General features: G+C 41.2%; 1 protein-coding gene across 2 annotated transcripts in view; it reads right to left on the minus strand.

Annotated features, from left to right (window-relative positions):
- PLCG2 (phospholipase C gamma 2) overlaps positions 1-17,399 on the minus strand; it is a 72,494-nt gene that overhangs the window by 49,093 nt on the left and 6,002 nt on the right. Inside the window, exons 1-2 of one of the 2 annotated variants that reach the window (XM_040571588.1) lie at positions 15,714-16,156; positions 10,084-10,322 (exon numbers count right to left, since the gene is read on the minus strand). In XM_040571588.1, the coding sequence (XP_040427522.1) occupies positions 10,084-10,279 (196 nt within the window). In that variant the 5' untranslated portion in view covers positions 10,280-10,322; positions 15,714-16,156. Of the gene's footprint in view, positions 1-10,083; positions 10,323-15,713; positions 16,157-17,399 lie in introns of those variants that run through there. The other variant, XM_040571589.1, reaches the window with a different exon arrangement.

The following is a 17,399-nucleotide window of genomic DNA, read 5'->3' on the forward strand; positions in this document are numbered from 1 at the left end:
TTAAGTAATCAGGCCACACGGAGCTGTCATATACAGTAATAACAAATTACCATTTTACCAACTATAGCTACATTTCAAATTAACAACTTCTCACTAGGCTGCTCAGCAGAGCAGCAACATATTACGACCCTTCCCAGTTTGAAGGACTCTGAATTCAAGGGGCCTTAAACTTCAAAGGGCTATTGGTTTCATATTAAAAATTAAAAAGCACCTTCAGAAAATGAGGTTAGCATAAAGTTTATGTATGTGCCCATAAAAGTTTACATTCTAATCCCTAAAACAAAACAAGAAAGTTGCCGCACAAAACTTTGACTTTGGGGAAAATCTACTGGAGTATCCGCATCTTCCCCTCACTTTGATCAACCACATTCATGGTGCTCAGGTCTGCAAAGTGCTCTAGATTGGATCCTCATTTCACTGGCTGGCCACGTCAGGAAGTCTGGTCACTGTAAGTTAGCATTAAACACTGCAAAAGCGAGCTGCTGAAGTGAAGACATGATTTGAAAACAGCTAAAGGCTACACACATTCTTTTTTTCATTTAACCACAGAAACCAGGCTCTAAATACTCAGCTGAAGACTTACACAAAGATCCCCTGGTAAGAACTGAAACACACCAGTTTCAAAACAGAAAAGGGTGAATTTTAGTGTCCCTTTGAAAAGATACTCTGCAAAGAGTAAGAAGTAAATTCACTTTTGCAATGACATGTTAACAGTTTACAGAATACAGAATAGAAAGAAAAAGAATACGGACCTGGAGTGTTCAATGTGAGTTAAGTTTATTTCTTCTGTTTATTTATGATTGCCTGAAACAGTAAGAAAATTCAGACAGGAAAAAAAAAAGTCTGATAGCAATTATTAAAAAAAAAAATCACTACTAGAAAGGTCAAGCTATCTGACCATTAGCAAGGTCAAGTCTGACATTCAAGCCAAAAGAAGCAGGCATTTCTCAGCAGAATACATAGATATTCACTACTTGTCCCAGAAAGGTACAAATGCTATAAAGTTTACATCATTTTCTCCAAAGGCAAAGAAATACAGTTTTCCACAACAAAGAAAGTTCATATTGACGTTAAAATTTTAATAATGAAATGACTTAGGTGTTTAACTTGATGGAAAAAAAAATCCCTCAACTAAGTTTAAAAATGTAAGCCACTTTCAACAGTGTCTGAGGTGCCTGGGTTTTAATTTAAAAAAATAAAATAAGAATGAAATTCTTAATGCATCTGACAGCTGAAAGGATGCCCAGAACCACAATGTGCTCTCTTTGGCAGGTCATTTTAGCTACGATTTTAAAAGCAAAATCAGAAAAATTTAATTTAGGGGATAATATGCTGCAGGATAACATTCACAAAATACAAAAAGATCTCAATAAATAAATACCCTGTTAGCTACAACAGCACCACCTGTGGCACCAGATCTAAGATTGCCATTACATTAGTTACACATCCCTGCATTTTACCTCACCCTGTAAACTGCATGTGCACTGGTCGGCTCCTAGTATCTACATGACTACGTTATAGATGCTCTGCTGCTCCAACGAGTTTCGATCGTTATCCAGGTGCAACATTTTGCAGTGACGTGGTTTCTACTCGGCAGCGTAACAGTCTAAAAACACACGGTGCAATCTTGCAGATCGAGAAAAAACAGAATCAAAACTTGTGAGTGCTGTTATGTGTACAATGTGCTTTTGTTTCTTGCACTCCCTTTCTTAATATATCCCTGGAAGATGAAAATTACACTTGTACTTACGGATTTTTAAGATGACTAATTTTGTACAAATCTCCTGAGCAGGAAGTAAATCTCAAGTGATTTTTAACAGTCTCTGATAATTCTTTCTACTTTCATACGTCAGATGCATTATTAGTAACACTAAATGAATCTAAGACGGCAAATGTATTTAAGAAGTGGGCCACAGTCATTTTGTTCACAAACTCTGGAAAAAAATGCAGGAAAGAAACAGAAGAGAGAGAACATGAAATTAGCAGCTCTTGTTAATCCTAAAATAAAACATTAGGCACTATCAGTCATATCTTTTGATTAAAAATGAAAGAAGGTATATTAATGCAGCATTTAATAAAAACAGATAGTCCATCTTATACATCTGCACTGAAGAAAAAATAAATGGTTACTACATGTTATACTGAAGCATACCATCAGCATTAAAAGCCTCTATTTAAACAGGCTTGGTCCCTGTGCTCCATAATTTTGCCATTTCGTTAAAAAGAAAAAAAAAAGTAATCAAAAAAGAGAAATTATCTACAGAAATATGTATGCCTGCATTACAGGGAAGCACACATTTGCACAGTCAGTGAAGGCACCACAGACTTCTGAGAGCACAATTCTCCTGGCTGTGAATCATCACTTAACACCAGGATTGATGGAAGAGCATGCAGAAACTTGCATATTTTCCCATGACTAATCAGACTCTAGTCACCACAGACTTTCCCTTAATTCTCCTTGAAGACTTGACATCTGACAAAGAAGGAGGTATCTATTACAGCTCACCTTCCTGAAGACCTACAACTTATCAAGAACTTGCTCTACCAGCTTAGATACCATAACATCTGTGGGGCTTAGTCCACTCACGTGCATGTAAACATGTATATCATGATACAAGGAAATCTGGGAAATGTTATTTGGTAGCACTGAAGTGTGCTCTAAGTCAGCAAAGGCCAGGTGCTGGCACCCCAGACATCTCTTAGCAGAGGACGGACTTCAGCAGTTCCTACTCGCAGCTCCTTCCCCTCTGCCTTTCCCTGCTGTCCAGTAGTTCCCCCACCGCTGTCTCAGCTCCAACAGGACGGTTGTTTGTGGGCCGTGTGGTATCCTAGCAAAGAAACAATGCAGCAGAGCCGCTGACATGGAGGCAGAAGTGACCCCCAGAAGCCACCATGTGTACAACATCTGCTGCACGGCCAGCCTGCGACGGCTCAAAGTGGGGAGAAATAGCACAGGGTGTGACCCAGGGGCCACTGCACAGCCCCATGCAGTTGTAAAGGGTTTGTATGCAACAAAAATACACAGCAGAACCATAGGAAGTGACATGCTGAGCAACACGTTGCAGTAAGTTACGCTCGTACTTGTGTAAGTCACGGCTTCACAGTCACGCATACGGCACACATTGTCTGCAAGAGGGAAATCCATCGCAAATTAAACAATTCCTTCCATACCAGGAAACTGAAGCTGCCTTTTCTGATGCATTGATAAAGCAAACGTTAGTTTAGTTCTGTTCTAGTTACTGAGATAAGTACTTCTTAAATTGCAAATCCATGAACTGCCAGTGGTCAGTGACAGCCACGGGTAAATAAATGCTCCATAGCCACGTCCTGCTGGGTCCCACCTGGACTAGGACAGCACTAGAGGGAGAACACATTTCCCCACCACATCCTTTCCCCTGCTATACAATTGTGGTTGCCAAAAGTCTTCTCTAGAAATAGGCAGCTTCTCAATCAGGCTATGCAGGGAGTGGCTGGGGACTGTGGTCAACCCTCGATTTCTAGGAGGTTTGCTTGTTTTTCCTGGAAATGGAAGGAAAAGTCCCCTTGACCCCACGCACTCTGCATCCGAGTCACCAGCCTTTCATCAAGCCAGCATATCCACAAGGCAGTACTTCTGCAGTGCTCACCAAACCTACTTCTCATTTATGAAAGGACCAGACTTCTACTGAAATAACGGCAGGGGCTCCACTGCAATAAAAGGTAGGGTGCATACAAAGGAAAACAAATGAAATTCTGAGCACCACGAGCAGTCCCATGGTCCACTTCGCAAACACCAGGTTATCCTTATAGTTTAAAATGACGGAGGACAAGGCAGAATAGAGGGAAATGCCAGTTACAAGCAGAAGGCAGAAGAAGCAGCCCCGACATTTTGTAGCCAGTATCTACAAGTGTTTCCCTTGGATGATCTTAGAGCTATTAGGGCATCTAAAATGTCTCTCTGTATAGAACAATAGCAAGATGACTAAAAGAAGCCCAAGCATGGGTGAACACCGTCAGATCTAGCTCAGATCTGCTTCCCTCAGTTATTTGCATAGCTCTCTGCAGACCCACATAAGGAAGCACATGCTGTAGGCATTAATTTTAATACGCTAATGAAATCCCGCATGTTAAACATCTGTGATTAAAACTCTTTGAAAAGGTACACTTCTCCCTTCTATCTATTTTGGTTTTGTACAATGGGTTGTGTTGGACCCAGGTGAACCCAGGGAAGGCAGATACAAGGTACTCTGCAATCTTAGTAGATGACATAAAAAACAACAGCACTGGGAACCTTCCTGGCCTCCACTACACCTGGAAAACACTCTGGTACAGGCAGCCCCTCTCCTTCCATCGCTGATCTTTCCCTTTCATTTAGAAGGAAACTTGCAGCTCTCACAAAATGGAAAACATGGACAATTTTTATTTACTTTTTTTCTTGAAAGGTGCTGATGTACTAGACTCTTCAGACATTACAGGCTGAAAAGAAAGAAAAGACACCTCAAAGTCACTTTATCTGTGTTTGGTCCTACAGCGCGTTACATTTTACACATTGTAAGCAGAAACACAGATTGTACAACAGGATTTGAATTTCATTACATAGAGAAAAATCTACTGTCTTCAGCAAGTCTGATTAGCTTGGAGAAGTTCAACAGCTACCTTGTCCTCCTGAAAATGGAGATAGCATCCAAGAACTCCCTTGGCTTGAAGAACTCTTGGCAGCAAAGCTGTATAGGAAAGAAAGACTGGGCATGCACAGGTTACTTAACCCATCAGGACAACTCTGAGGAAGAAAGTGTGCAGCCACTATTTGGTTGCTCCTTCACCTCTTGCAGGTGGGCAGGGAGGACTGGCATGAACAGAAGAGCTGGTACTCAACGCTCCCTCTCCCCCTCAAGGGACAACAATGAGGTCCCCACGTGGTGTGTTTTGCACGGTCCAATTTGTAAAGCTAGAACAAAGCACCAGCTAAAATAAGACCCTGTGTTTGCAAAATTAAGAAGTGATGTAGCAGTGCTCCAAGCACTGAAGTAAATCCCAAGCAAAAACAAAGTGACCAAGGCCCTCAGTTGCTCTGTTAAAGTCAGCGGACTCTGGGACATACATGAGCTGAAAATTTGGCTCCTCGATTTACTGTTCAAACTGCATACCCTTCCTAAAGGACACAGACAACCTGTACTATTTCATTGGGAGGAAAATACAGAAGCTTCTCACCAGTTCCTTTTTGCTAGAAAATCCCTTCTGTATACGGTGACTCAAGTCTTTCAGAAGGTCAAAGTAAAATCTCCAGTACTCAGGCATCGCATGGTCTGAGCCACGCGACGGAGATGGGAGAGCATTTAATCCAGATTTCCTTGGCTTTGTACATCCTCACTCGTTACCAGGCCAAAGGCCTGGAACTAGGAGCATTCTAAAGAAAGGTAGCTCCATTTTAACTTACTCATCTGGAGAAACACATCTGCACTGAGCAGGAAACAGCCATAATTTTAGCACCTCTTTCACCCTATTCTGACCATAAGGGCTGACAACTTTTAAAAGAAAGGAACCCTTCCATGGGTAATGCAATTCAAAATACATTGTACTGCCACACCGAGAGCTGTGGCATTGCCTAAACATTTCTATCAGTATAGATAACCCTATATCTCCCTTGCACAGATCCATTTATTCCAAAACAGAGGTTGGTTGGTTGTTTTATTATTGTGAGCCTTAACTTAAATCCCTTCCCAAACAATATTAACCAAACCTGAAAATGGTCCTTGTAATAACCTCAGGGTTCATCCATACCAGGCACTGAGCAGAATCACCTCTGCTCGTTTGTACAGATGTCTCCAGCGACTTGTACTTGCTGAACCATCGGGTTTTGAGTAGTACAGTAACTAGCAGCACAGGAACGTGGCCCCACAGAACACGGTACAGGTGGATACACTAATCATTTAACACGTCACTGTGTATTAGATGTCTGTAAGGTATAAAAACCAACAGCAGTATGAAAGCTTACCAGTTATAGATACGGTAAGCAGCTCTTGAGAAAATTAGTATCTGCTGTCTTATTCCAAGCCAGACCCCACAAAGCATAAAAATAATTTAAGATAATTGTGTCTGAAAGAACAGCAAAGCTCTCTTTGTACCAACCTTACAGAAGAGCAGTATGTATCATCACTGTATCTGCAGGCACAAGCCACTGCTTGAGGATCTATGTAAAAAAATGTCACGACTCCAAAAACAACTCCCCATTTTAAAACAGCTCCCTTAAGAAAGTCTACCGACTACATTTGTGTGTTCCCCAACAAGCTTTCATTACAGTAAATGAAAGTTTTACTTCCGTGAACAGTATTATCAAAAAATAAATAAATCCTAACACCAGCATCCTGCATCTCTGCCTTACTTCAGGACGCCTCAGATTTTTCCCACTGCAAATAACACAAAGTACTTATTTTAGAGACCACGCTACTCCACTGAAATCAATGCAGAAGTCTCCTTGATATCCATAATTGTAAAGCTGCAGGTGTCTTTCAGCAGTTTATGCTATCAATTTTTTTTTTAAGATATTTACTCATCTCCTCACAATCAAAAGAGCTTTGCACCCCTGCAGTGCAGAGCATTGACCAGCCTACACTACGAGCTGCTCTGGCTTAGAGGAATTTGAGAGCCCTTTACACACTTAACAGTTCAACAGCAAGAAATTCAGCATTATGATACCCCAAACTCACAACACTACACAGAACAGTTAAGAGAGAGAGAGAGAGAGGAAAAAAAGGTTCTTATTTTCCAAATGAAAGGTATTAGGATACAACAAAAATTGGTCTCCATCCTCTCTATTAGCTCTTTTTGCTTCCCAAAACTTAAGAGCTCTCCTTGCTATCTGATTTAGGAACACAATCCCCCCAGCAGGTGCAAACATTCAGTTCTCTGCCTTCTCTAATGAGCAGTTGCCAAACGAGTTAAAATTGCACACACGACGATCTTAACTTTCTCACCCATGATCAATATTAATTCTTATTGGACTGTAGCACATGGAAATAGCAACCATTAAGATCACATCACAAATGTGTATTGAACAGCAATCTTCAGGATTAAAGAACAGAATATTAAGCAACAATATAATACCTGAGATCATAATACCATACCCTTTGCCACTAAATATATATTTTTCAAATGTGTAAGCTTTCTTAGTTCTTAAGTTCTTAAGTTTTCACAAAGTCAACAAAATCCACCAGTGAATATTTGGGATATTCATACATACATTTATATACTCTCAAGTGAAAATGACTTTTCTCCCGTCACAAAGCTGGTAGCAATTTTTTAGCACAGCTCCGGGGAAATAAAAATTCTTATTCTCCTGTCACTGGTATTCAAGAAGCCCATCCATTTGATTACTAAATACGGAAAGCTCAAATCCATAATTTTTCCACTTTTCAAGCAAAAAGGAAGCCCGAGTGCCAGTTAAAAGGAGTAATAACAAAAATAAAAATAATTAAAAAAAAAAGATTTCCTTCCTCTTCAGTAGAAACACCATCAGCAAGTTAAAGCTGCAGTGACTTTCATTTCAAGCAGATCAGATAGAATTTACCATGAACCAGAACAACACAACAACAGTTCACATCATATTCTGAAACAATGCCTGAAAATATGTCTTGTTTTGGGGAGGGTTCTTTGCTTTGTAAGACAACAGAACAATATTTTGCATATTCATGCTTTGGAGTCTGACATATTCTCATACTTAAAGTTTCCATTAAATATTTCCACTAAATATTTCCACTTAAATATTCCTGAATTTAAAAACACTGCTAGAGTACTTGAATTTTCAGGGAGAGAGGCAGATGTCCTTTGGATAAATTGCAGGTCTATAGCTGAATTCCCTGTTCTGGTAACAGGTGCCTGTGTATCTGGAGGCAAGTCATTATCCTGCTGGATTACGCACGTATGAGTCAAATAAAATATTCACCATCTTTTAAAAGGGTTCAAAATCTATACATAGAGCAAGCAATTTCATTATCAGTACGTATTCCTACACACACGCGGGATGCTTTGCTAAGACTCCAAGTCAAGCACTGAAAAAAGTTGACCCCAAAACCTGGAATGCTCTGGAATACAGACTGTACAGCTTTAAGTTTAGCCACTTTGTGCAAGCGGCTGTGTTATAGTCTTTAACTACATGATCCCATGTTATTTTTTGCTAGAGGACTCTGAGGCCTCATTAACCCAGCAAATGGTCATTTTCTATTTTGCTTTAATCTCATTGTTCTGTGCGTCACCCCAGGCTTTATTTGTAACGTTTATTCAAGCCATGCTCTCATAACTGAATTACTCACCTCCACACAGGACTTTTTTTTGGCACACCTCATTCTGGGATCTGAGCATATCAGAACTAGGAACGTACTTGCATTCACACTCATCACCGTAGGAAGGGATAATTGCCCTAATTTTACACGAGTAACCAGGACACAGCGAAAGGATGATCCAGAGAACCTGTTAATTAGGGTGTCCTAGTCCGATTGCTTTTTCCCAGAACACTATGTATGACCACATTTTCACCACCTATTACAAAAACATTCTCCAGACAAGCAGTCTCTCATTCCATCACATTAGATTTCCTGTTGCAGGTCCAGTCTGTGCAAAGAACAAGACAGGAACCGGTGGAAATAGTAACAAATAGAAATTTAATACTCCTAAGTAGCTTGAAGTGAAGTTGCACAGACAATTCAAAAATCAGGTATCTTCTCAGTGCTTGTCTTTGCAGCCTTACAGATCAATGCATTTTTAGCTTATTGTGGAGTTATAACCAAAAAAAAAAAAAAAAAAAAACTTCTAAAAATCAATAGATGAACTCCATTCTCCTTCTCCCCCGTTTCTTTCATGACACGATGCAGACTTTTTTCCCCACTGAAATTCACATATGTCTGTCAAGCCCCCAGAAAAGTAAGACACCACAGGGAGAAGTATCTGCTTATTCTCCACACCCCTTATCCCCCCACACTTAATTTAGCCTCAGTCTCCCTCATGTTGCTAATCCTCTTCCTTCTCTCAGGCATCGATCAACTTATTTCTCACTGAAATCTTGGTCTCTGTTCATTAAGTTCTAGTCTCGCCTCTGAGATTCCCTGTGCTGTACTTATTCCCCCACTACAATGTACTGGCTCAGCCTTTACTTCTTCACCTCAAAACTCCAAGTTCTTATCACAATTTCAATTCCTAAATTCAACTCCAAGCTTCTCGTATTAGCTGAGGCCAACCAGTAAGCGTCAACTCAGACGGACTGTCCAATCTCTTCATAGAAGGCAAACACCATTTAGCAACTGCACAGAAAATCATGCCCACAAAAAAAGAGTTATCAAATGGTCATATGCAAGCCCTGTAATTAAGTTGTAATAATGGGAGCTGTACAAGCCCCCAAAACTGCAGGCTGAACTTGGTTGACATCAGCCACGTTCAGTAAGAACTGAAAACTAGTTTCACTTTACTCTTGTACCATGGCTTTTGCAGTGCTACGTAGCTTTAAATTCCCCTTCTATTTCCCCACCTAGTTATAGATAGCAGATTTTACCGGTTCAGATATCAACTAGACATTAGCAACCGGGGACCTTCAAATGATCTCATATCTCACAGCTTCATCTTCCTAAGTCATTGGTACTTTCCAGAAATGATCCTAAGTAATGATTTCTAACCTGAAACAACAATTTCCTTAAGAAAATGGAACATTTACTTCAGTTTCCTTGTATTTGGGTGTTTTGATTTTGGGGAGAGAAGGACAAAAAAGTACTAATTGTTTGGATCTACGAGACATCTCAGTGCTTAATGATGGAAAACAGTTCTTACTCAGTAACACAATTCATAGAACACAAGCACCATCACATTCAAAGATGAAAACTGAGAGCAGGGTTTAGGGAAAAAGAACGTTAACCACATACAAGTGTTAGATATCTAACTAAGGAGCTGAAGAAGATTCTTCACCTGCACTGCCCCAATTCACCGTATTCTTGGCAAGTTACCAGACTATTTTCAGCCAAAAGCTTCATTATGTTAACAAAGGCTCATTAAATCAATATTCAACAATTGCATCAATTTATTAAGTAACTCCAGGTTCAGGTACGCTTTGAAAATACTCACAGAAACCTTCAATCTTGTCAGCCGTCTTGCTCCATGCCACCTGCCTGGTTTCCATTATGACTTGTATAGTCCTCCTTTCTGGACTACTCTTCTTAAGACTGAATACTGTCATAACAGTTCCCAGCTCCAAGGTCCTTTTGATCTGGCTTTTCTCATACTCCGGCAGCACCCCATAGTCTATACTCTTTCTGGACATGTTTGGGTTTTTTTTATATCAAACTTTTACGGTTTTCAGTGTGCTGAAAAAGAAAGGAAAGGGAAAGAAAATCAGTATTTAAAACAGCATTTTTATTTCCTTAAGATTATGTTTGTATAAATTAGAGGTACATAATAGCTTTAGGTAATAGACCGCCCATTTAAATGCATGGCATATGCATGGTTAACATTAAGGATAAAATGGCAAGGATTCTGGTAAAGTAGGAATCGTCTTCACAAAGAGAGGTACCAGTGACACTTTGGAGACGTAGTGCTGCACCATCTATTAAACATCGAGAGCCAGGTGGAGCTGCCACTGCTCAATTTCTCAGCAAGAACAATGCCCCTCTTCCAGCTGTACCGTGACACTAACTGCTCCTGCAGTCTTCTAACACAGCAGTACCCGGTGCTCCAGGATAAAATAAAGTGAGCTAAGTTCCATTTAGCCCAAATGCATAAAATCACATTCAAGAATATAATTCCATGTATTCTCTTATGCAAGCACATGTTCAGTTGCATAGATACACGCAGCATTACAAATACAGACTTTCACCTTCAAAACCTCAGCATTATGACCTAGAAGTGTGTGACATAAACATGAAGGGGAAAAAATAAATAAATAAAAGGAGACTGGGAAGAAATAGCAAACAGAATTCTACCTGAATAATCGGACAAAAGAGCAATAACTACAAAGAATACAAAACCTAGAAGTGCCAGTAAAAACAATACCTAGGTCATAACAAAGAAATCCTTTAAGTCCCACAGTATTTAAGAATAAATAAAATTAAAAGACGACACTGGAAGCATGAAAACATTATGTATTCAAACTAAAGCAGAACTCCATTTAAAACCTCTTCTAAATGAGCAATATTCACCATCTCTGTAGCATTTTCTGACATGTTTTCTATCCCCTCTCCTAACAACAGAATAGTGTAAAAGCAATTATACTGCACAGATTGTTTTTATAGCAGTTTATTTCACTCACCAAGACTCCAACTTTTTTGCCGGTATAACCAGTGGCCAAGGAAGGTTTACTTCCTGGGACAGTTAAACAACTTGTGAACAGTTAGCCAAAAAGGGTACTTAGTATAATTATGCATAGAAACCGCCTCTGCCACATCTACCAGGTTTTCTGTAGTTAAGTGTATCACCAACACATTACACATGTAAACCAAGTGTAAAATGTAAGTCTAACACATCACATATTCTGTCTAAGTGTACTTTAACCAAAAAAAAAAAAGAAACAACCACAAAAACTTTGTAGCACTAGGAAGCAAAAAAGAATCTCTGAAGTCTGCAAATAGCAAATACTGTTTTCCCCCCAGGAAACTGTTACTGGTAGATCCAGTGTAGAATAGACTCTCTTAAATATAATCAGGGTTTGAACTTTGTTTATCTTGATTTGAAGACTTTAGGAGTCTCATAAGACATCAGAAAAAGTATCACTTCAAGCCTACTGAGATACTTTCAAGTATCAGATCAGCTTTTACTTACCATTTTATAGGGAACTAAATATCATTAAGTCTTTGCTCATGCAGATTTTTTTCTAACTGACAGAGACAGAACTAGTTCTTTCCAGAAATCACCATTCCTATAAAAGTTTCTTGATTGTTTTCAGGTATTTATAGACTTACGCCCGATAAAAACTTTATGAATTCTATGTTACACTGAAGTTAAATCTTTAGCTCTGGAAACTGAGGGCAATTTCATTTCTGCAACTGTAAAAAAAAATCTGGAAATCGATTTTGTCCTTAGTATTAACGATCAAGCTATCGATATGGAAAAAGAGGTTTGAAGCACAACCAAAATCATCCTCCTCTCTCCCAACTCTTTTTTATATTCATGATACTATCGCCAGAGAGTCAAAAGGCTGTCCCTATGGTGAGCTGCAGCAAGTTTGTTGCTCTTCTTGCCCTGACTTATTACAGAAGCAACAATTTGCTGCTTGAAGAGATTTCCAAAATCTGAGGAGCCTCAAAAGCTCTGTAGCCAGGGTAGCTGTCGTCTTCATATTACACCAGGAAGAGCTGAGAAAAAATGCTGATGATTAAGGCCTAGCTGTCCAATGACAAGGTAACAGAAGAAGTAGTAACATCAGCTTGCGTAAACTCTTACAGCACATGACCTATATGAGAATTTAAACCAGGTGACTGTCTTGATTAGAACAGTAAAGAAAACGAAGCAAAAATATGAGCAAATACAAATACTGAAAGAAATCTTGGCAATGTCTAAAGCATGTCAGCTTATGCACTTTTAAAACTCCATGGCTATGCCTCTCCTAACAGAGTCTGTTTTTCCTCACCGGTATTTGCACGCACACACTCAGAACACATCTTGGCACAAAACGGGCAAAAGAGAGACGTGCATGCAGCAACTCTCATAAATATTAGCAAGTTTCTGTGCTTTGGTCCCACCCACATCGAACAGCTAATTACAAGCTTGATTACTCCTCAGCAAGCTTATTTACAAACAGAGTGCCCTGGAACCTGCTCTTTCATCCACGCACAAAGAAGGAAGTGATATCATTTTCGCCCAAGATACCATTTTCGCCCATTTTGCTGCCAATCTTTCCCCTTAACCTCATCCCTGAGCTGGACAGGTTTACGTGGCCAGCTGAACTTACCTGCAGCAGGCACACTGAGCCACCAGACACAGCATCCCCTTGGGCTCTCTTCCTCTCCCCTCAGTCCACTACTCTCCATCACAAACAGTTTCAGTTTCCGTGTTGATAACTAATTTGACCATGCCACTTCTCGCTTCCCCTTCGTAACTTCTTCCAGCCCTCCTCCCCCTCGCCCCATGTCACGGGCTCCTGACATGCTCTTCACTCTCTTTTCTGCTCTCTCATTAATACCACAAAGCTGTCTTTCAACATCGTGTCACCAACTGCTTTCAGTCCCATCTGTCAGACTTTGAAGCTGCCCCGTGCAATCTTTCCAATCCCTTTTTAAATTCTACCACTTCAGTAAACACTCTTTTTTTCAAGCTAACAGAAAAGCAAACAACAGTCCCTTCTTACCTGCAGGGTGGCCTCTTCTGCATTGCCCACACTGAACCTGAAGTTCCTCTACAGCAGGAACTGTGCCTTACTCCATGTTTTACAAAGCACTGTACAGGTTATATCATGTTTAATATCTATGAGCTTGTTACTGTATCAGAAAAGGGTACTCTGTTTTCCTACTGGTACTGAAATATACATATATACACACATCAATCCTACAACTGAGAACTCTGGACAACTTTTAAGGGTTGTAAGCAATGGCGTATTTTAGTCAGAATGTAACAGATCCTTTTTGACCCCCTGGGACCAGTCAGATTATCATTGAAATTATCGCAGCCTTGCATCTCACAAGATAGCCACAGTCATCTTGTCTTACATTTGTTTTTTCTGTTATTACAATGACTTGTAAAAACAGAAGTGCAAGGAGCAAAAAATAAAGTTAAAAATCTTTGAACAGTGCCTGATTTTCAAAAAAGAGAAAGCAAATAAAAGAAGCCTAGCGTTCTCATTTTGCTCCCTCATTAAGAATTGTAGTGAAACAAACATGTTATGATTGGAACGACATTTAAGCACTTCAGTAATACTGCACAGCAACAATAAAACTCAACTTGTAAATGGATAATTTTTTTCAGGAGCATATAACAAAACACACATCTGCTGTGCCTTTTGCAGTACAAGTTGTAGCTGTAAAATGAAGCATACCTTACAGCAACATGAAAAAGAATTTCTAAATATAACTACTTAATAAAAGGCGATGAAGCATTTTTGAGAGATTAGTCCCTTAGTGCAAAGGAACTGCCTTTCAGAGGTGGCTTCTAAAACAGTTTCCGCTGAATATAATATACTGGACTTCCCCTTTTAAAGTAGCTCTTCCTTCTTAAAAGAGAGTGAATGCTGTTTTTAGTCTACCTTAAATTCTAAGCCAGGTTTTTAACTTACTGTGAAACAATACTGCAGCTGAGGATACCTACTTCATCAGTAAACAGGTGGAAAAAATATCATAGTATTTCATCAACCTATGTGACCATTCCTGTATTGTTTCAGCTACCTGTTCCAGTTTGGGAGTAACTTAGAAGGAACACCACAGGAAGCTTCCTAGCAGTGAAACACAGCAGACCTCCAGAAGAGCTCAAGGAAGCCCTTCATAGCCTTTTCAGTATTGAGAGTCTTCTTAGACCCACACGTGGGTGCCCCTCAGCCTTCTTATACTCATCACTGCACAAATATTTGAATCTACAATATTTCTGTCCATTCACTCAGCAGAACTCCATTATAACCCTCATCAAAACAGTATTTTGATGCCTCTACACCAGAGGAGTATGAGCTACAGGACACCTTTGCATGAAATAAAAGCACTACTGCTCTTCTACAGGAGAACTACTGAAGCCTAAAGTAGGGAGGTCCAGCATTATTCAAATGATTCAACGAGTGATCCAGTAATCACGTAAACATAACTGTAGTTTAGACACAGACACATAACTTCACTTTTGACTGTAGGCACCACAGGTGTGAAAATGTTGGTATCCTGTATGCCATGCAGAATTGGGACCATTTGTTACTTTTTGTGTTGTGACACAGGAGCGATTTCTACATTGTCTTTTACCAAAGAACCTGAATACTTTGAATTAAAGTTGGAAAGACTCATTGCAAGGAAACAAGTGAACACAGACATGGAAAATTACCAATTTAGTCCATCCTCAAAGCTGCATATTTAGTTTTACTTCATTGCAGTACTCCTGAATTTCAAAAGCAAACCTTTTCTGAAGATCATCTACAGTTCTTACCTAGCAGACATCTGATAGAACAGGGAAAGAGAGGAAAAACTGAGAAAAAGTCAAATCACAAAGGTATAGGTTGGCAAAGAACATCTCGGATGAGCACTGCTGAAGCCCCACTCTTGACTTCAGCCATAGGACAGAGCAGGTGCCTTCCCTGCTCCAGGTCAACCAAGAAGTGCAATCTGAAGGTGGACTCAGGTCAATTGCTGTTTTTCCCCATGCTCTGTGCACCGAAGCCTCCATTTATACAAGACCTGCTGCATCCTCTGCCCCTCGCTCTGCCTTCAGGTGCATTTCGGACACCGCCTCACCACGGCACCGCCAGCACGGGTACCCACGGCTCCAATAATTAATAGCAATCAACGCACGGCTCTTCGCAGGGGGGCTTCCCTCCTCACCCCTGGACCCCCTGTCAGACACCCACCACGGCTGAAAAGGTTTCCTTCCCTCCTTCCCCAGCCAGCCTGCAGCAGGCAGCGTCCCCTCTGCCAGCCTCCCCTTGTCCCCTTCACCCCAAAGCCGTCCCCCTGCCCTCGCCCACCTCCTCTCCGCCCTCCTCTCCCCTCCCCGCGGCCGCCCGCCCCCTCACCTGCCGCGGGGAGCAGCCCCCCACCACCAGTACCACCACAGCCGCCCTGCCCACCCCGAGCCCTCACCTGCTCGAGGGGCCGGTGGCTGTCCGGGAGGTGGCGGTGCCGGTGTCGCCGCGCCCCGCCGGGGCTCCCACTTCTGCTTCTGCCCGAACCGGGAAGAGGCGGGGCGCCGCCGGCCACCTACTGGCGTACTGCCCCTCAGGGCGTCCCCTGCCTGCCTGAGGAGAAGGAGAGGGGGCTCGGTCCCGTCCCTCCTCGCCCCTCGTGCTTCCACCTCCCCCGGAGACCAGCTCCCCGCTGCCGCCTCCCCTCAGAGCCGTTCCCCTGTCCCCCTCAGCCGCCCCTGGGGCGGCAGAGAGCCGCCGTGTCCCCATGCGAGGCCTTGTTGCCGAAACCCCTGTGAGAAGCAGGTGCTTGTGTGCCTTAGGTGATCATTAACCTGTCACAGTTTTCATTAAACGCGGAAAGCTCCGTACAATTCCTGCTCGCGATGATCTTTCGAGCCTGTGGTAGCAGGAAGCCGCAGAAGCAGGGATATGAAGCTGACGTACTCGGCTGCTCCTTTGGGGAGGAAATTTCACTCGCTTAGCTGAGAAGCGCTACATGATTGAACAGTATCTTGAGCGGCTGGGTTTACATGAAAGAAAGACAAATGGAAAAGTTTTAAAAACTGTGACAGGGATTATATTTTCAAGTTAAAATTCACTTAATGGGATCCACTACCGCGCACATTGTATGACAACAACTTCAGCTTATGACCTGAAATACCAAAAATATTTCCCAGTTTGGGACTCAGAAGAGTAGGAATAGAAGATGACATACTGTTTTCAGGTCAAGCCTAGATACTGCCATGAAATTTGATGTACCAGTCTTGTCCCAGAGCTATTTCAGTGAACTGGTGAAAAATCCTACATCCGTAGGCAGAATCTCAAAGTCATCACAGAGAACTAGTCATACCATGTTTTTCAGTCAAGACTAAACAAAAAAAAATGTCTAGAAAGCAAAACTAGAGATGGCACAGTGTTTGCAAGGAACAGATCTTCCCATGCAGAGGAAGTTGTGGACAATTCTGCAAAGGCCACTCCATGTTGCTGTGGCAAAATCGATAATCCACATGCTGCTTTCCAAACACAGGTTAAGTCTATTAGAGAGAGCTCTTCACCTGGTGTCCTTCCAACCCTGGTAGCTGGCACAAAGGAGTGAAAAGGACATAGCAGTCCTTAGCAGTCAGACTTGGAATCTGATCTAATCTACTGACAAGAGAAATGTTTTCAAGATTTTCTGTCAGCTTCATAAATGGTTGAACAGTAGTCAAACACTATCTTATTCAGTCAAACACTTATTAATAATTCCACCCTATGCATGCCAAAGCTACTGAAGCAATCTAATATCTGGAATGGGGTATCAACAAGAAGTTCTACAACACCAAGAGCAATACTACTGCTTAGCTCAGAAAGAGAAAAAAAAAAATGCTTCTTGTATCCAGCAAAAGCTGTAAGGAGCAATTTGGGAAACTCTTCCCAAAGGCAAGCTAATAAACCCTTACCAGAGGTAAAAGCATCAGAAGATTTCAAATGAGTATGACTCAGGACCAGAAACTGAAGAATGCATTTGAAACACCACCACCACAAAAGGAAAAAAAAATGTAAAACCTGGTATCTGTGAAAGGATCATTTTAAACGCAAAATAAAAATATGACAATTATAATCTTGCCATTGTTCACTGTTTCATTAACCATCTTGATAAAGA

This window comes from Cygnus olor, chromosome 12, assembly GCF_009769625.2.
Source record: "Cygnus olor isolate bCygOlo1 chromosome 12, bCygOlo1.pri.v2, whole genome shotgun sequence".
Taxonomy (NCBI): domain Eukaryota; kingdom Metazoa; phylum Chordata; class Aves; order Anseriformes; family Anatidae; genus Cygnus; species Cygnus olor.